This window comes from Dipodomys merriami, unplaced genomic scaffold (genome assembly GCF_024711535.1).
Source record: "Dipodomys merriami isolate MVZ:Mamm:240054 unplaced genomic scaffold, mDipMer1.0.p SCAF_2, whole genome shotgun sequence".
Lineage (NCBI taxonomy): Eukaryota > Metazoa > Chordata > Mammalia > Rodentia > Heteromyidae > Dipodomys > Dipodomys merriami.
In genome coordinates this window covers 36309860-36330307 of record NW_027203381.1, presented here as the reverse complement: position 1 = coordinate 36330307, position 20448 = coordinate 36309860, and the positions used below count along the sequence as shown (strand labels likewise).

The window sequence follows — 20448 nt, the reverse complement described above, 5'->3', positions numbered from 1 at the left end:
CACAATGAGCAAGTGTTTCATGGGAATCCTGAAGTTATGCTCTGATTCAATATAGAGTCATGTCTGTCCTCAGTGTCCAGCAAGTATCTACGTTGAGAAAGTTGGCCTGGATTTTTCTCCCTCTTAGACTATATTCTTCTTGACATTGATTGTTCTTGTCTGGAATGTCTTGTGAAAACTATATTGTGTTATTGCTAAGCTAACTTGTTCCAGGGACGTTTTTACTCTTTCAAAAATATGTCACATGATCAACTGTGGTGGTTAAAAAGAAGAAAAACAAATTTCTCTGAAAAATTCTGACTATTAGTTTAACTCAGCAGGAATAAAGGGACAAGCTGTTGTGAAAGTAGTAACTACCTACCTGACTACTACATGTTTATAGTTGTATCAAAATATTTTAAGATGATATTGGGCATTTTTCACTTCTAGCAGTTCTAAATACAGGTAGGAAAAAGTAAGTGTAAACATTTATGTTTATTATATTCTGAGAGAAGAGTTTTGTAGCGATATTGGGTTTATTCTGTCTCCCTACCTACTTAACACTTTCTGTCTCTGTTTCTGTCTCTGTCTCTCTCTTTCTCTCTCCTCTTTTTCCCTCTTCCTCTATCTTTTAAATTTTTTTGGGGGGGCAGCATGGGGGTTTGTACTCAGAGCTGTGTTTTCTAGGTGAGTGTACTACTCAAATCAAGATGCCAGCCTTTTTACCTCTGATTATTTTTGAGATACAGTCTTGCTTTTTGCCTGAGCTGGCCTGGACTGCAATCCTCCTATTAACACTTCATGTTATAGATGGAATGATAGGTTTATGCCACTATGCCCAGCTTTTTAAAGAATTGAGATGAGATCTTATGAACTATGTTTCTTTGGCTGGCCTATAACCATGATTCATGTGCAATTAGTGCCTCACAATAGCTGGATGACAGGTGTATACCACTGTGCCTTGGAGGCTTGGGAAGCTTTTGTCAGGGCTGGTCTTGAACCACAATCTTCCAAATCTTTGCCTGTCAAGTAGGTAGGATTATTGGTGTGAGCCACCAGCACCTGTTTGTGTCTCTTTTGAAAAGTTATCTAAACATGTTTTTCAGTTTCCTTCATTTATATGGGATAGAGAGGAACCATAATAGCATGTAAGTTAGATTACATATAGAGATTAAACATATTAATTTATGTATAGTTCTTTTATGTGTGTGTTTGTGTGTGTGTGTGTGTGTTTCTTGGTATTAAACCTACAGCTTCTGCCTGCTAGACAACCACTCTAGCATTGAGTTACATTCTGAGCCCTGGGAACTTCTAAAAGAGTGACTAATTGACAGTAAGTATTGAATAAATGCTGGGTATAATTGTTAATGTTGTAATAAGTATGATTGAGATTGAGAAGGTATGGTTCTATAGTCAGATAAAAAAGTATTTTTTCTAAAGTGCTCAGGTGGCTGGGTTCTTGCTCAACCTATTTTCAAATGTCAGAACACATTGGAGTTATCAGCCATGGCAGTGTTTCTACTTCTCCATACCCCAGGAAGGCCCATAAGCAGAAGATGTCCCAAGAGGCCAAATGAGAACATAAACAGGGACATGTTTACTCTGGTCCCAGCTTGCAGATCCAAAATTCTACTAATTTAGTGTAAGATATTTTCAAAGGAAACTCTAATATTCAATATTGTCTTCATCTGCTTGTATATTCCCCTCTACAAAAGATGATAGATTTTAGACGAGATCGGGTGTGTTCAGGGTGGTATGGCCGTAGACAATGATGATAAATTTTAGAAGATAACACCTTTCTAAAAAATAATTGTTCATGAATAAAGTATAAAAACATCTTTTCTTCTCCCAAGTAGCTTTTAAATTATAGAGAATACAGCACATGGCCTGACCTTTCTATTGAGTTAATGACTATTTCCAAACACACATGAGGCAATCAGAAAGTTAGGTCTCTTCTACATACATGTCCACTGGACAATCAAGGTACAATCACATCAATCACATATACACATAAGCAGTTTACAGGTTAAATAACTGTGGTTTTGGATTTAACAGAAACCTTCTTACTGTAACATTAATTCCAGGTGTGAATAACTGCGTGAATATGCCCATCATGTTACTGCTGTCTATGAAAACAATTATTGTCCTTTGGGTTTAATTAGAGGACATGGATCACACCTTAAGTGTGCTCATGTTAAAATGCAGACACTGGGCATCTGGAAGATGAGTTTAGATTTAGTCAGCTGCCTTTGGAAACTAAATTCATGAATTTGTGACTATCCAAAGAAGAGTAATGTTCTCGCATGGATTTATACAAAGAGGCAGGAATGATGAACAGGGAATGTGAGCTGTGAGTTCAAGTGAGATAAATGAAGTAGGTATTTAAAATCACACAGGGTCCAAGATAATGGCCACCTTTCTTGGCCTTAACATGAAAAGGAATCATGTAAAATAAAGAACAGGTAACAGTTTGTTCTTCTGTGGCAAAGATCAATCTTCCACAACACACAGAAACACAGGGTCTCTGTCAGCTTTAGAGGTTTTGTTTAGAAAAAGAATGAAGAACCATCTGTAGCTTACACAGTTTCAGTGGAAATAGCCAGAAGAGGAACATGAAGATTTAACCTTTTCCACCTTATCTATTGGGTGATATGCTTCAAGCTCCCCAGTGAATACTTGAGTCCATAGGTTGTATCTAACGCTACATAGATAAGCATGATTAAGTTTACTTACAAATTGGACACAGTAAGAGAGGCCAGCAAGAATTTAGCAATAAAATAGAACAAGTATGACAGTAAGTTTCAAATTTATGTGAGATCCAGCCTTTTCTCTCTCAAAATATTTTAATGGATGGTACTTACTCTTCATGTGATGATGTGAGCTAATACAATGCTTACATAATGAGAAGTGATGTAAATAGTACAGGCATTGTGACGAAGCATTTGGTCTCTAAATAAAGGCTACTTAGACACAAATGCTGTGATACCATGACAGTCAATCTAGTAACTGTACTGACTATAATGTGTAGGTAGCAAATACAACAGGATATAATTCCAAAGGAATAATTCCTCTTTGAGGTGAAATAGTCAAGGAGGGAGACAGGTTTTTGTTTTTGTTTTTGTCAGTTGTGGGGCCTGAGCTCTGGGCCTGGGCACTGTCCCTCAGTTCTTCAGCTGAAGGCTAGTGCTCCACCACTTGAGCCACTGCCTCTTCTGGCTTTTTCTGTTTTTTTATAGTGCTGAGGAATTGAGCCCAGGGCCTCGCGCATGCAAGACAAGCGCTCTACCACTGAACCACCTTCCCAGCTGCAGGAGACAGTTTTCACCATGCTAATTAGGATGGTACATTATTTAAAACTTAGGAATTGTTTCTCAAATGTTTCCACTTAATATTTTTATATCATGGCTGACCATAGGTAACTGAAGCTGCAGATAAGGACTAACTACTCTAAACAAAAATGTTATAAATAGCTATTTAGAGCATTGTGTATCATTTCATCCTCTCATTCTATCATCAAAGCCAAATAAATTCATGTGCTGTGTGTGTGTGTGTATGTGTATGTGTGTCCTGTGCTTCCTGAATGCTTTAGAAATGCTAGTACAAATGGCCCTGTTATAAATGCGTTCCAAAGCTATGAAAGGAAAGATTTTGTTTGTTTGTATATTACATATATTTTAGGAATACCTTTAAGATAAGGCCTTTATCCTTTGTAGCAAATCACATATATAGATAGCTTTATGTAGTTTGGGGAATAAAAGTTGGATTGCTTGGTCAATTATATATAAATACTTTCCCTCCAATCTACCTGCAAGCTCGATGTTTATAAGTTACTGGAAATCCACATTATAGTATAGAAAAATTTAAATTTATATAATTTAGATTATTCTAGAGTAAAACACAACTCGGGTGTAGGGTCTAGAGGCAGGAGTAAATGGAATGGAAAAGTAGTAAAAGGTTAGTCTGGAGGGTTTAATACCTCTGATCACTCAGCCTGCTGTAGTTTACTTACTCCTCAGGAGACACAGATGAGACAGGGAAGATGTACAGACAGAGTGAAGCAATTCTTGGATACTCAGCCATGAAATGGAAAATCAAAATGAAATAAGTATGACTGTAATAATCTCAAGTCTATTAGTATTCAAACATTAATATCTGGTTTCCTTTGAGAGACATTACTGAATGTTTGCTGATTTAAAACAATAACTTAAGAAGAGGAAAATGCCACAAAGCCATTTATACAGGGTTTGACTGGCATGTGGTTTGGTTAACTCAGTGTAATAGTTGACCAATTAAAATAAATTTCCCATTAAAATGTGTCTTTTAATTTAGACTGCTTTGGAAAAAATTTCCAAAGTGCATTAAACTTTTTGTAAGGGTGACACATGGTCCTGTTTTCCAAAGACTTTGATTTAATATTTGAATGCAATGGTATTTGACTTTGTTAGTATAGAATATTTAAACTTAAAAAGAAAATACCTTAATTTCCTTATGCATAAGCCTATTAAAAACATTTCTAGGGGCTCTTGTTATGTTTATTCTTTAGAACATAACCTATCTTTGAAGTGGTATATTAGTTTAAAAAAATCATTCCCAAGTTGAATAATTAGACTGCAAACAAAAGCTATTCTTAGAGTGAATTCCACATATAAGGCTATGCACATGATGCTTTGATTCAAATAATATTCTTATAAAACTTTGTTATTGTTAGAGGTCTAGATTCAGAATGGCAACTTTTGTTTTTGATGATTATTCCATCCTGAAACAATTTCCCTCCTGTCCAATTAAACCAGAATTAGGAGCACATTTGTATCTGATGAAGCATAAACATCTCAACCACCTGCTTCAGAAATGGGGACCTTCAGTGGTTGTATTCATTTTGTCTCTTCATGGACTATACAAAAGAAAGCAGAATCAATCCCCTCAAGTTTTTTTTCTGGAAAAAATGTAGGCTGCTTATGTGGCTTTGATCTTAGTATGTTGTGCATTTTCTTATTGGCAGTTTAATATAAAAAGCCAGGGTCTCCTCTGTTTTCGTGTTGTATTCTCATCTTGTAAATCATGTGATGCCTCCTAATCTAAAGTAAAATGGCTAAGTCCAAATATCATTTTAAAATGGATTTATCATTACAGCTGATAGAAAGATTTCCAGAGTATGAGAAAATGATATAATAGTTTGATTAATACAGCACAGACTGCTAAAAAATACATTCATGCACTTTAGACAATGAATTCCAGGATACTGATACACATTCATGCTATTTTAGATGCCTTATTCTACCATTGCAAGAGGCTGTTTTAGTTAATGTAACAGCTGGCTAGGTTATTGCTTCAACAATATGATCCATAATGCCAAAGCAGCTCTTTTCCAAACATTTTAAAGCAACTCAAGTTGTTTATACGTCTCTGTTAGATGATTTTCCTATAACTTTGTGCCAATTGCTGTTGTCCTATTCAGTAAAAAAACTCATTAAATCAGGACAACTGCATTTAGTTAAAAATTTCCCTCATACAGAGAATTATAGGAAAATTAGAGTAGCTGATTTGAGGCCATCATCATTAAGTAAATACAGGGTTTTAGAACAATGAATGCAAACTACAAAAATGGGGCTGTGTAATTAAACATCAAGTAGTCCAAGTAATAAAAGTCATAGATCAGTTGTCTTTCAGTTCTGCTCAAGTCCTTTAAATACTGTCTCACCACTTGAGCATTGGTTCTTTCATCGGAAGAGTGTCTGTCCTTGAAGTTTGGAAATTTCAGCTCTTTAGGAGCACCAATCAGCTGCAAAAAGTAATTGGCATCTTCTTCCAAAGTTTCAAATTTCCCTACAAAGTCATAGTTGATCAAACATGGGTAGCAGAGTTTGCTGACCTTTTCCCAGTGAATATCCATCCCTACTGGACGATGAGAATCCAGCAAATAGTGTACAAACTCTTTGAATTTGACTCCGGATCCATTATTTAATGATTCATTACAGGCATTTGGTCGATATTTCTTTATAATTGCCTTTCCAAATACTGGATGATAATAACTATTGGGATGTTCAAATTTGTCCCTAAATGCTGACACTAATCTTTCCATAGGATCGCGAACAAAGACAGCTTTGGTGTAGGTATTCAAACGAGTATAGATCCCTTTTAAGTCAAAGCTATCTAGCTTTTTTAAATGCTTCCCATAGTGGACAGCATCATGGGATATGTTGTATGCAGAGGAAGCCAACCCATTTAGCACCATCAGAATTCTTTTCCAGTTGGAGCAGCCAGCCTTGGGCACCTCACAGTATAAGATTTTGTGTTTGTCTTCTACATAGATCCTAGATACCATATGAAAGAGATGTGATTGAGGGTGACTTGCCCCACTATATTTCTTGCAAAACTCCTGGAGGAAGGACCTGCGTTCCTCTTGGGTCACCTCAATTTTTTTCCATTTGTTGTCTTTGACTAAACTTTTGTTTAAAGGCCGAGTGTCCAATGGCCAATTAATCTCACTATACTTCTTGAAAACAGTCTTTGCTCCTTGATGACTTTCAATCAAATGGTTTGTTAGTGACCCTGAGACCTTATCCAGATCTTGATTCTCTCCTTGTGAGTGGCTGCTGGTCTTTGTTAACACTCTAGTAGGCCTTCCAGGATGTAATAGATTGTCCTTTTTTTTCTTTACCTCCTCAGGTATGTGAAACTTGGGGCTCTGTTAAAATAGAAAAAAAGATTTTTGAATGTTTATTCTTAAGTGTAGATACTATAAATAAAGCACTTAATATATTTGGAGAGCACATTTCATATAGACTGCCAGACATGATTTAGCAAGGCATATGGAACCCACATTGTGTAGTAAGCTTTGAGTATAAAGTATAGTAATGAAAAAGGACTTCATAGGATGGAGGAAAGGATCTTGGATTTGTTTACTGTCTATAATGCAATAAAATATGACGTAATCAGTCCGTGAATGAGTCATTTATGCAATGTTAATGAGTATGTTATCTTCATATACTGAGTTAGTATCCTTGAACATTGAGACAAAACACAGAACTTGTGGTTGGATTGAAATGCTTGTTGTTTGGGGAAACACTACATAATGCAGATAGGAGTTTGAAGTAATACAATTAAAAAAATTAGAGCAAGACAACATCCCTGACCATAAAGTAAGTGCAAATCAAAACAACACTGAGATTCCATCTCACCCCAGTTAGAAAGGTCATCAAGAATATGAGAAATACCAGATGCAGGTGAGATCAGGGGAAAAGAACCCTAATTCCCTGTGGTGGGAATATAAATTTGTTCAACTGCTCTAGAAAGCAACTTAGAGATGCCTCAAAAAATTAAACATAGAATTACTCTGTGATTTATGAATTCCACTCTTGGGCATTTATCAAAAAATACAAAGTATGACACAGTAAAGCCACCTGCAGAACTGCAGAACTGTGTTCATTGCAACACTATACACCATAGCTAAGATATGGAATCAGCCCAGATGGTCTTCAATGGATGAATGATTCAAAAAATTGGGAATATATTCACAATGGAATTGTACTCATTCATTAGGTACAATGATATGACATCATTTGCAATGAAATGGATAGACCTGGAAAAATTATGTTAAGTGAAATAAGTCAGGTCCAGAGAGAAAAAGGGTGCATGGAAGCTAGACTAATTATAAATGTACAAAGAAACAAGGGGTTGTATGCAAGTGCACACAAATGTATTAACTGGATTTGGTCTTTGTGGGGGAGAAAAATGAACTCATACTCCAACAATATGAATACCAGGAGCCTGGCACTTGCAAGTTGTGGAAGGGGAAGTAAAGAGGAGGTAGAAGAATGAAGAGAGAAGGTGGGAGAAGGCAGTCATAAAATATCCAATGCATATTCTATGAAACTAAGAACATCCAGGGGAAGAGATGGGTTGGAAGGAAAATAATGAAAGGGGTGACATCAATTGAGAAGCATTGTACTTATAAACTGATTTATTGAATGGTAACTACTTTGTACAATTACTTAAAAAATTAAAAAATTAGAGCAAGAGTAATTATCAAAAATTGATGACCAATTTAGTTTTCTAAGTGTTTGCAAAGAGTGATCTATTTCCTCCTTTTGGAAAATGTTCTACTTTACTTTTCTTTTCTTTTTCTTTTCTTTTTTTTGGGTGGGGGAGGTCCGGTCTTTGGGCCTGAACTCTGGGCCTGGGCGCTGTCCCTCAGCTCTTCAGCTCAAGGCTAGCACTCTACCACTTGAGCCACAGCACCACTTCCGGTTTTTTTCTTTTTGCTTATGTGGTGCTGAGGAATCGAATCCAGGGCCTCAGGCATGCAAGGCAAGCGCTCTACCACTGAGCCAACTTCCCAGCCCATGTTCTACTTTTCTAAATTTCTTTATCACAATAGCTTAAAATGCATTCAACTTTATCCATATGTGGAAATGAGATTTCAGTTCTCTTTCCTGAAGGATGAGCTGGGCCACTTGCCACCTGCTCACCAACTGACCCTTCCTGTATCAGGCTTGCCCTTCCTACTACTCTTGCATTGGCTGGGAAAGTTGACATTTGCAAGGCGGTATGCCCTGATGAGGTAAAGGTAATTGTAAGGATTTTGGCTTTTACTCTGCCTAAACTAAAAGAGAGAATTGAAGGGCTCTAAGCAGAGAAATTATATCTTACTTAGACTTAGGAAGATTGTAGAGAAGGCTTGATTTGAGATAAATCAGTTTTCAGCACATTATTGAAAATGTGTGTGTGTGGGGGTGCTGGGAATGTGGCTTAGTGGTAGAGTGCTTGCCTTGCATGCATGAGCCCTTGGGTTCAGTTCCGCAGTACCACATAAACAAAAAATAATAAATAAAATTTTAAAAAGAGAAAAAAATTAAAAAAAAGAAAATGTGTGTGTGTGTGTGTGTGTGTGTGTGTGTGTGTGTGTGTGTGTGTGTGTGCACGCACAATGTGCATATACTAGTATATATGTTGATACTGTGGCTTGAACTCAGGGCCTCACAAACTCTTTCAGATTTTTCACTGATGGATAGTGTTTTATCACTTGAGCCACTCTGCCAGTTCTGGCTTTTATGCTGTTTAATTGGAGAGAGACTCTCTCAAATTTGTCTGCCAAGTCTGACTTTGAACCACAGTCCTCAGATCTCAGCCTCATGAGTAGTTAGGATTGTAGGCCTGAGCCACTGGCTGTTATTGAAAAATTGAACAAATAAAAATTGTACTTTGGAGGTAATTCATGATGCTATAAATCTAGAGGTAGAGAAAATGATGGGAAAAATCTGTATTTACCATTTGTATCTACAGTACTTAGAACAGGCCATAGTTAATAGTAATTGTTCTCAAATAAGATGATTCTAAGCGAAATGAACCCCAAGGTAGGGACACAAGAGGTTTTATCTTTGCCGCTGTTGTTTTTATTAATGTACTTATAATGTACTATGTGATTTTGTTTCTTTTGCATGTTCTTTTCCCATGGTATAACCCCTGTTGTCACTGTATTTGATTCCTGTGCCATACATCTTGTATACACATTTTTCTAATTTGGGGAGGGGAAGGGAAATAACAAAAATCTGAGATAAGGATACAGGTTGACCCAATGTAACAATGAAATGTACAAGACACTATGTTGAAAATGAACTTTACAACTTTGCAGGGGGGGGGGAGTGAGAAGTTGGGGAGGGGGAGAGTAAAGGGGAAAAACAAAGGAGGGGGTAACAACGCAGGGGATAGGAAATATACTCATTACCTTACTCATGTAACTGTAACTCCTCTGTACAGTATTTTTACAGTAAAAAATACTAAAAATTAAAAAATAGTAATTGTTCTCAAATTTTGTGAAGCAACAATGAAGGGGATTTGGTCTTGAAGGACGACTAGGAATTTTCTAGCAAACTGAGCAGAAGAAAAGAGGAAAGAAGTAACTTCAGGCTTTGTTGCCCTTTATCATAAAGGGCAAGTGGGATGGGGGAGTGCGTCTTCCAAGTGCAAGAGGTTTGTGAATAGTCCTACCTCACCACACATCAATTTGCATAGCCTACACAAGATCTGTACAAAATCTTCATTAGGGAACCATCTATTTGGAGTCTCATCTCTAAAATCATTTGTCTGCTATCTTATCCAGAGACATCTAAGATGTATCTTTCAAAGCCCTGTATCCTTCTTGGTTCTGATCAATAATCTTTAGCCTGTAAACTCTTTTAAGTTTTTTATTGTGAAAATACTGTACAGAGGGGTTACAATTACATGGCTAAGATAATGAATACATTTCTTATCAAACATTGTTGCCTCCTCCTTTGTTTCCCCTTCTCATCCCTTCCCATCTCTCCCCCCACCCCCGTCCCTGACCAGCCAAAGTTGTAAAGTTCAGTTTTCCACATAACAACTTGTACATCTCATTGTTGCAATGGGTCCACCTGTATCCCTATTTAGACTGCTTGTTTTTGCCCTTCCCCTCCACAAATTATACCAACATCAAATACAATGAAAGCAGGGGTTATACTGTGGGGGAGGGACATACAAAGCAACAAAGAAATCATCTTATAAATATGTTAGAAACAATCACATGAAAGAAAAATCATTTGAGTACTTATCTTGGGGTTCATTTCACCTAACATCAACTTATCTGACCTTTTCTGCTTGTCTCAGACATATACTAGCTATTGCAAATAAGGTAAACTATGTGACCTACGTTTCTTTGGGCCTGGCTTACTTCACTTAATATAATTTTTTTCAAGTCTTTCCATTTCCTAAAAAATGGGGCAATGTTATTCTTTCTGATGGAGGCATAGAATTCCGTTGTGTATATAGACCACATTCTTTTGATCCATTCATCTACTGAGGGGCATCTGGGTTGGTTCCATATCTTAACTATGGTAAATAATGCTGCAATAAACATAGTTGTGCTGGTAGCTTTAGTATGGTCTTGTTTATGATCATTTGGGTAAATGCCCAAAAGTGGGATTGCTGGGTCATAGGGGAGCTCTATGTGGAGTCTTTTGAGGAACCTCCATACTGCTTTCCAAAGTGGTTGAACAAGTTTACACTCCCACCAACAATGAAGTAAGGTTCCCTTCTGTCCACATCCCCTCAAGCATCTGTTGTTATTAGAGTTCTTTATTATAGCCGTTCTAACTGGGGTGAGGTGGATTCTCAATGTTTTTTTTTTTTTTTAATTTTTTATTGTGAGAATACTGCACAGAGGAGTTACAATTAAATTACATGGGCAAGATGACAAGTACATTTCTTATCAAGCATTGTTGCCTCCTCTTTGTTTCCTCTTCCCATCCCTTCCTATACTCCCCCTCCCCCACCCAATCTTCCCCCACCCCCACCAAAGTTGTAAAGTTCGTTTTTCTACATAACGACTTGTATATCTCATTGTTGCATGGGTCCACCTGTATCTCTAGTTAAACAATTTGTTTTTTCCCTTCCCCTCCACAAATTATACCAACATCAAATACAGTGAAAGCAGAGGTTATACTGTGGGGGAGAGACATACAAAGCAACAAAGAAATCATCTTATAAATATGTTAGAAACAATTGCATGAAAGGGAAAAAAAACAAAAAAACATTTGAATACTTATCTTGGGGTTCATTCCTGTAACATCAACTTATCTGACCTTTTCTGCTTGACTCAGACATATACTAGTTATTGTAAATAAGGGAAACCATGCGACCTAAGTTTCTTTGGGCCTGGCTTACTTCACTTAATATAAATTTTTTTCAAGTCTTTCCATTTCCTAACAAATGGGGCAATGTCATTCTTTCTGATGGAGGCATAAAATTCCATTGTGTATATTTACCACATTTTCTTTATCCATTCATCTACTGAGGGGTATCTGGGTTGGTTCCATATCTTAGCTATGGTAAATAATGTTGCAATAAACATAGTTGTGCTGGTAGCTTTAGTGTGGTCTTGTTTGTGATTATTTGGGTAAATGTGCAAAAGTGGGATTGCTGTGTCATAGGGGAGCTCTATGTGGAGTCTTTTTCTTTTTTTGGGGGGGGGTCCGGTCATGGGGCCTGAACTCTGGGCCTGGGCGCTGTCCCTCAGCTCTTCAGCTCAAGGCTAGCACTCTACCACTTGAGCCACAGCACCACTTATGGCTTTTTTCTTTTCGCTTATGTGGTGCTGAGGAATCAAACCCAGGGCCTCAGGCATGCAAGGCAAGCGCTCTACCACTGAGCCACCTTCCCAGCCCTATGTGGAGTCTTTGGGGAAACTCCATACTGCTTTCCAAATTGGTTGAATAAGTTTACACTCCCACCAACAATGCAGTAAGGTTCCCTTCTGTCCACAAACCCTCCAGCATCTGTTGTTATTAGAGTTTTTGATTATAGCCATTGTAACTGGGGTGAGGTGGAATCTCAATATTGTTTTGATTTGTGTTTCTTTTATGGCTAGAGAGGTTGAGCATTTCTTCATGTGCCTATTGGCAGTCCTTCTTTCCTCTTCAAAGAAATTTCTCTGTAAGTCTTTAGTCCATTTATTTATTGGGCAGTTGTTTCTTTGAGGTTTTGTTTCTTTGGGGGATTTAATATTTTGAGTTCCAGGTATATTTTAGATTTGAGACCCTTGTCCATTGTATGGCTAGTGAAGATCTTCTCCCAATCATAGGCTTTCTATTGATCTTGCTAGCTGTGTCCTTTGCCATGCAGAAGCTCTGCAATTTCATGCAATCCCATTTGTCCAACCTTTCTTTGATTTGTTGTGTTTCTGGGTCTCTATTAAGAAACTTTCGGCCTGTGCTAAGGAGACCTGTAATGTTTTCAGAGTGTCTGCTTTGACTCCGAGGTCTTTGATCCATTTGGAAATGATTCTCGTTCAGGGTGATATATAAGGATCTAGCTTTAGTTTTCTACAAGTGATTAACCACTTTCACCAGCACCATTTACTGAAGAAGCTGTCTTTCTTCCATTCTACTTTGTTAGCTCTCTTATAGAAGATTCTATGGCTATAGGTCTGTAGGTTCATTTCTGGGTTTTCAATTCTAATCCATTGGTCCTGAGGTCTGTTCTTGTGCCAGTACCAAACTGTTTTCATTACTATGGCTTTGTAGTAGAGTTTGAAAATTGGTATTGATATTCCTCCAGCACCATTCTTTCTGTTGAGGATCATTTTTGCTATTCGGGGTCTTTTATTGTTCCATATGAATTTTTGGATTGCCTCTTCTATTTCCTTGAAGAATGAGGTTGGAATATTGATAGTTATCGCATTGAATTTGTAGATAGCCTTTGGAAGTATTGCCATTTTCACTATGTTGATCCTTCCAATCCAGGAGCATGGGAGGTTTTTTCCACTTTCTAAGTTCTGTTTTGATTTCCTTTTTCAAGTTTTTAAAGTTTTCATCATAGAGGTCCTTCACTTCTTTTGTTAAGTTAATTCCTAGGTATTTTATTTTGGGGCTATTATGAATGGAATTGCTTTCCTGATTTCAGCCACACTTTTCTCATTGTTGACATACAGAAAAGCCATTGATTTTTGAGGGTTGATTTTATACCCTGCTACTGTGCCAAAGTTTTGAAATCACCTTGAGTAATTTGGGAGCAGAGTCCATGGGATTCTTTACATACAAGATCATGTCATCTGCAAAGAGGGAGAGTTTTACTTCATCTTTCCCTATTTGGATTCCTTGTATGTTTGCATCTTGTCTTATTGCTGTAGCTAGGCATTCTAATACTAAATTGAAGAGAAGTGGAGAGAGTGGACATCCTTGTCTCATTCCTAATTTAAGATATCCTGTAAACTTTTAGCCAGTACTATATAAATTGACCATAGGTTTGCACCAACCTATGTAAATAATAATTTGTAAACAATAATTGTAAATTATTGTAAATAATAATTGTAAATAATAATGTGTAAATAATAATTACCATTATAGTTATTTCAGTGATAGTACATTGTCCCAGTGACAGGGTGAATTGCAAAGTTCCTAAGTTGTTCATTACCTTCCATATGCCCTAGTCTTTTCTGTCATTTGCCCCATAAACAAAACCAAAAATCCAAACCAATCAGATTTCCACTGTGTCCTATAGACTTTTCTTTTCTTTTCTTTTCTTTTTTGTCATAGGGCTTGAACTCAGGACTGGGGCACTGTCCTTCAGCTCTTTTACTCAAGGCTAGTACTCTACCACTTTGAGCTACAGTTCCACTTATGGTTTTCTGGTGGTTAATTGGAGATTAAAGTCTCATGGACTTTGCTACCTAGACTGGCTTTGATCCTCAGATCTCAGCCTCCTGAGTAGCTAGGGTTACAGATGTGAGCCACCGGCACCCAGCCCTAGAGAATTTTGATCCTCTAGTGACTTCTTGAATGTTTGTTTCCATGATTTTATATATGAAACCTAGCTGGACCAGACTCTCCCTTCAACTTCTCTAGTACATGAAATTTCATTTCTTGAAATCAGGTGTCTCTCAAACCAGAAGATAGTGGATTTTCTTGAAGTGCACTATGCTTCCAGAACATGCCCCAGCAATACCAGTAAAAGAGAATACCCTGATTCTGTGAAACACTTGTGTCCTCCCCTTCCCCTTATTCCAATCACTAGTCTCTTTTCTTCACACACTCAGGACTCTACTTCCAAATCAGACATCGTTCCTTGTCCTTGTATTCCACATTGAGTTCAATCCTTTGACCACTTTGTTATTCACTGAAGAGTTTTTGTTTGACGTAAACCTGTGCTATCATCAAGCCCAATCCCACTTTCCTCATCTCCTGATCCACCTTTGACAAACTTCTAGCTCACTGTCATTTTGCATTTTCCAAAGATTTGGCCACATTTATTAAGATCCCAGCAGCTAGCACAACTGTTCTTCATTCTTCAGCTCTCAGAGGGTGAGCTCTGTATAGAGACTTTATCTATCTATCTTTCTCAGTTATGTTCTCTAAAAGTCCCAGCATTTCGATGACTGTCCCTAAAGCTAATCACAATATGAAAGGATTTTGTTTATTCATATTTACACTATCTTTTCTTGCTTCACTTCACCTCCTTTGAAAGAAATGTAACTATAGAGCTCTTATCTTCCTTGTTCTTTATGGTATGTAACACTGTGCCAGGCCCTAGATGATGATCAATGACTAATCACAGAATAAGTAAATGGGGGATTCCAGATAATAGTTTTATGACCTTGGCGAAGAAAAATGGTGTTCATCTAAAGGTCAAGGTTAAACAAACAGTTAAGTCTTGTAAAGGCACTGAAAAAAATCTGTGTTTAAACAAATCTTTGGCAGAAGAGAAGCAAATAAAATAGGTACACAGAGAGCTGCTAAAATGGGTGTGGTGCACAGAGCCTTTGCTGCCTGCCAAATTAGATTGGTTCAAAGTCACTCAGTGCTGCCTTGCGGTCCCTGTCGGGGACCAGGGAACATTGTCAGAATGCGAGATTCTAAGGCTTTACTGTGGATACACCAGACCAGAGTATCTGAGGCGAGACTCCTGGCCCTGAATTTAAACAAGCTTCCCTGAGTCCCATAGGCAATGGGTTGCAGTTGGGAATCACAGAGCTACAGTGACACAAAGGAAATGAACCAAATAAGGGCCAAATTCTGGAGTTCTCCCATCCAAGGGTGAAGGAGAGAATGGTAGAAGAGCAAAACTTGAATGTAAGCTAGGAATGTGACATGAACCCTCAGCCAGACTAGGTAAAATACCTTTCTTTTTTATTTAAATCTATTTTTGTCATTATTAAATTGTTGTAGAAAGAGATTACCATTTCATAAGTCAAGTAATGAGTACATATTTTGGGGGAGGCAATGCCACACCTTCTTTTGCTTTTCCCTAGTTTTCCCCTCCTGCCTTTGCCCACAAATTTTGTAATTCATTTTCCACAGTGTATCCTGGATGGCATGATTGCATTTGTTCACCTTTCCTTTCCCTTTCTATGCCTCCCAGTATCTTTCTTTTTTTAAAAAAGTTTATGTTTATTAGTTGAGCATTGGAGGCTTATACCTGTAATCCAAGCTACTTATGAAACTGAGATCTGAGGATTGTGGTTTGAAGACAGCCTGGGTAGGAAAGTCTGGGATTTTTAGTTAAACACCACAAAAGTTGGATATGGAGCTGTGGCTCAAGTGGTAGAGTGTTAGCCTTGAGCAAGAAACAAAAAACAAAAACAAAAAACAAAACTGACAGACAATGCTGTGAGTTCAAGCCTTCAGGATCAGCACAATCTTTTTGTTTTTTACAAAAGATTATTTGTTTATATTTAAGTAGCTGTACAAAAAAGCTTCAATTCCAGAAGTCAGTTAATGAGTATAATGCAGCCTGATCAGAGTCTTTCTTGTTTACACACTGGTCTTTGCTGGAAGACTGTTCTTAGGATGCCATGGCAAAGCCCCCTCCTCATTCCTATCCAGCTCTATTTCCTCCCAATCCCAGCCAGGGCTACCTAAGACTGAGGAGTTTGGACTACAAATCAAAGGTGATGACATGTTACATCTGATGCTTATTTTTTAGTGACTTCCCATCAGCATCGCCAGCCACAATGCTAACAATAATAACATTAACTAAACAAGAAGAGTAAAATCTTCCATCTCCATTGTCTTTGGGAGACCTCATTCTGCCCCTTAGAGCAAACATCTAAAACAACCAGAAACAGCTCCTTCAGAGATCATTTTCCTCTTTCTGAAGTGATTCTTTTTACTTTGTGCTCATCACTCACAAAATCTAAGAAATGCTTTAACAATTGGAAAGTAAATTAGCTATTTTACACTTCAGAATGCTTCTGTCTTTAATCTTTTAAAATTCATTAGCTTTTAATTGGATATTCTTTAGTATCCACCTAATTAGTCCCAAATTTTTTCCCCAAAAGTTATTACTAAATTAGTCCTTTCCAAACATTTGATTTTCATCCTTGGACATTCTGGACTGGCTGTACTAGTTATGAAGTCCTGCTTCCCTACCTCACATTGCTACCTGCCTCACTTGGGCATCTTCTTGCCAGACATTTCTGCAGTTATCTTGACAACTGATCTTGATAAATACTGTCTTGCATCCTCACTCTCAGACTCCCCACCCATCCTTTCCGTCTTTCAATCTTCCAGGGCAATATAAAAATCATAGTTTCTTCATGAAAAATACTCGGACATCCAGTGAGTGGTTCTACACTCTTTATTTCAGTTTACACTTGTTATGTGACTTTTGCATTGGAAAACACCTTTAACCACAACTTAGTGGTAGGCCATGACTATAATTTTCCATAGTTATCTTTAAATACCTTTGAAGAGAAGATACTGCAAAGTTAGTTGAAAGATACATGATTCCTGATGAAAACAGGGAATATTCAAGCAAGTGAAATGGTAAAAATGCTTGGAATCTTTAACTTATCAATCAGCCTGAAAGGTTCATTCTTGTTTTTTTTCCCCCTTGGTCTCTGTGTCTCTTTGTCACTATAAGTTCTTTTCCAGTCAGTAAGATATCAATGTATTGCTCTTCTTTTCTCCCATCAAAACAAGGGAGCACATCATACCCAGACTGATATGATGGATAAGACAAGTGTGCTTTCTGCCCACAGAGAGCTGATATTCATACAGGGAAAAGCATACTAAGTAAATTATTATGGCATTAATTAATGAACTAATTAATTAATATGGTAGCATAATAGAGACCTTTATGCTGTGCTCTCAGGAACTGGGACAACAGAAATAGAGATGAGTGGTCCAGCGTGTTAAGTTCTCTGTTTAGCACTTTTACATTATTCTAGTTAGTTTGTTTAAGTGACTGTCTCTGATTTATTTTTGCTATACTAGATGATGGTGTACAGTCTCAGGAATCTATTAGCATGGAGAATATAATCTTGCATCAACAGCATATGTTTGAACTTAGTTGAAGTGGAAAAGCACTCTCATTTCTGTACTTCTTGCTAATACAACTAGCTCACATTAGTTTAATGCTGTTGACAAGTGTATTCATTTTGTAAGATTTTATCTGCTGTTGAGAACTATAACTCAAGGACTGGAATCATTCATTCATTCATTCACACTGGTATGGAACTACTCTGGTGTACTGTGTTAGGTAAATAAGAATGAAACACATTGACAAGGATAAAGTAGATATAATTTGTGCCCCTTTAGGGAAGTCTATATGTAAGTGAACTGAGAAAAAGAAGCAGTTTATGAGAAAATGGTGATAATTACAAAAATGAAAGGTTGCAACCAGTATTTGGGAAATAGAGATGAGTGCTTATTTTTTTTTTCTGAAAAGAGTATTAGAGGTAAGTTTTGCAAAAACAAACAAACAAAACAAAACAAAACCCAAAAACCTCATTGCTTACAGTGAGTCTGGGATGAAGGCCGGGAGGCCCCTAGTTAGGATAGCCAGGAGTGGATAGCATAGTATCTGCTGTCAGTGAGAGTCCACAAGGGTCCAGATTCAGGTGAGTGAGAGGCAAGTAGGGCCTGAGGCTCTGCCCTTTACCATATAAATCTTGGGGACTTTCAACGAGACGGCGACAGATTCATGTTTATAAACATCCGAGCAAGTTGGGAGATAGTGCTGGGGTTATGGGGATTGCCCAGAAGATGACTGTGGCTGTCCACTAGCAATTCTTTGGAGAGGAACTAAGGGCAGTGAGGTAAGAAGGAAGAAAAAAATTACTTGGATAAATTCACGCAAGTGAGCAGATTAAACTGAAAGGAGCAAGGTGAAGAATGGCCTCCATTCCCAGAAAGAGGAATTGGGAGCAGCACCTGTTACGGTGGTGTCACTGAGTGGGTGTGGGCACTCACTAGTCTTAAGACCCCTTGTGTTTGAGGACCTTGTTTGGAGACATCAGGTCTCCAAAGCTGGTTATGCAGGGATGGGGACTCTTGACTGATGAAAGGCAGCCAATCCTGACTTGGAAATGAAGGAATGGGGCTTGGGGAGAAAGCGTGTGTTACACAAAATAATTTCCATTTCCTGTTTCAGACTTTCTTCTCCTCTTCAAGGCTTTTCCCATTGTCTGTGTCCTTAAGAGTATGGGGGCATAGGCAAGCAGATTTAATCACTGCAATCAACCTAAAGATGAGATACAGAGATACTCATTTTACAAACAGATGATCTGAAGCTCAGAGGGTTTGAGTAACTTGCCTGAGTCAGCTGATATCCAGAAGACACTTAACACCTCCAATTTATGGCTTTTTAAAAAGTTTATCTCATATTATGCAACACACTTTTGCGTAATGTCTAATAAATGAAATTATATTTTAAAAAAACAAAACAACCTACCAGACAGTTAGAAGAAAAAAAATCTATATTTGTATAATAGTTTAGAATGTGGATTTGGGATCAGGTAAAAGTTGTTTGTGTCCCTTTCCTTTTACCTAGGTAACCATAGTTTACTTATTTTGTTTTTAAAGACTCCTATTTCCTGGTGCTGGAGAGAATAAACATTTACCTGTAGGGTGGTTGGATTACAGGAAATGCATGCAGATATTCTTGACACAAAGGATGTTCTCTATAAATGTAAGCTATTTTTTAAATTGATTTAGTCAATGAGTGTTTACATATGGAGCAACTTCACCATGACAAGCATTTTCAAGGTAAATATCAGGTGTTTTTCCTCTGCTTTTTTCCCCTCTCTCCTTCCTCTTCCTTCTCCTTCACATAAAACACTCAGCCAAGTGAAGACTAGATGATAAATGTGCAATAGTAATGAAGAAGGATGTAAGAAAAGAGAAGGCTGAAGACAATTGGGAAATAGAAATGGAAAAGCAAAAAAGAAAAGCTCAGCTGGAATGAAAACAAAGACAAAGAAAGAAAGAGGAGAAAGAAACACCAGTATGGATGGGAGGAAAGACAAATGGGCACTTGGATGAGCATAAAGACCTTAGTGAAGTTCAGTCCTCTTCAAGCCACATTCTTCAAAACAGTTCAACATCAGGTGCTTAATTGCCTAACACTGGCATTGCTCCCATGAAGGAGGACATCCTGGCTCCCCAATCTTGTTCTTGAAAGTGAAATTCCCTGGAAGAGTTCTTGCCCTTGTTTTCAGGAGTGCAAGAAAACAACTGTCCTGAACTGCTTATGCAATGCTTTTTGGGGGGACACGTGTGAAGTGTTCTGGTCATATATTAGTAACCAGATGATTTTTACAGGGCACTCAGTGGTTTCTATGAGGTGGTACTGGAATTACGGACTGATATGGATATGTCTAGGTATCAGGGCCAGTGAAATAGGTTGCTTGTTGGAAAAGAGATTTAGGTTGAAGACTGAAAATACATTGTGAGGCCAGAAGCACTACTGCTGGTGGTTCCAAATATTGCAGCCCTTAGGGTGGCTCAACCATGTCCCCCACCTATTTCATGGGGAGGTTTTAAGACCGAGCCCTCATTCACATTTCATAAAATCAGAAGTTGAATGCAATTCATTAATCTGGACTTGATTCCAGGAAATGCTAATAAAGTGTGAGAATGTGAGCAGAAGATACAAGGCAAATTGTCAACAAGTTAATACAGTGTGAGCAGGAGCTCAATTCTACCAAAGAACTCCCAGAGTCAATGTTGACATCTG

General features: G+C 37.8%; 1 protein-coding gene across 2 annotated transcripts in view; it reads right to left on the bottom strand.

The window, feature by feature from the left end:
- Positions 1-5003: 5003 nt before the first annotated feature.
- Chst9 (carbohydrate sulfotransferase 9) overlaps positions 5004-20448 on the bottom strand; it is a 248784-nt gene continuing 233339 nt past the window's right edge. For both annotated transcript variants that reach the window (XM_070028650.1, XM_070028651.1), the window contains one exon: positions 5004-6664. In XM_070028650.1, the coding sequence (XP_069884751.1) occupies positions 5573-6664 (1092 nt within the window). In that variant the 3' untranslated portion in view covers positions 5004-5572. The remainder of the gene's footprint in view (positions 6665-20448) is intronic.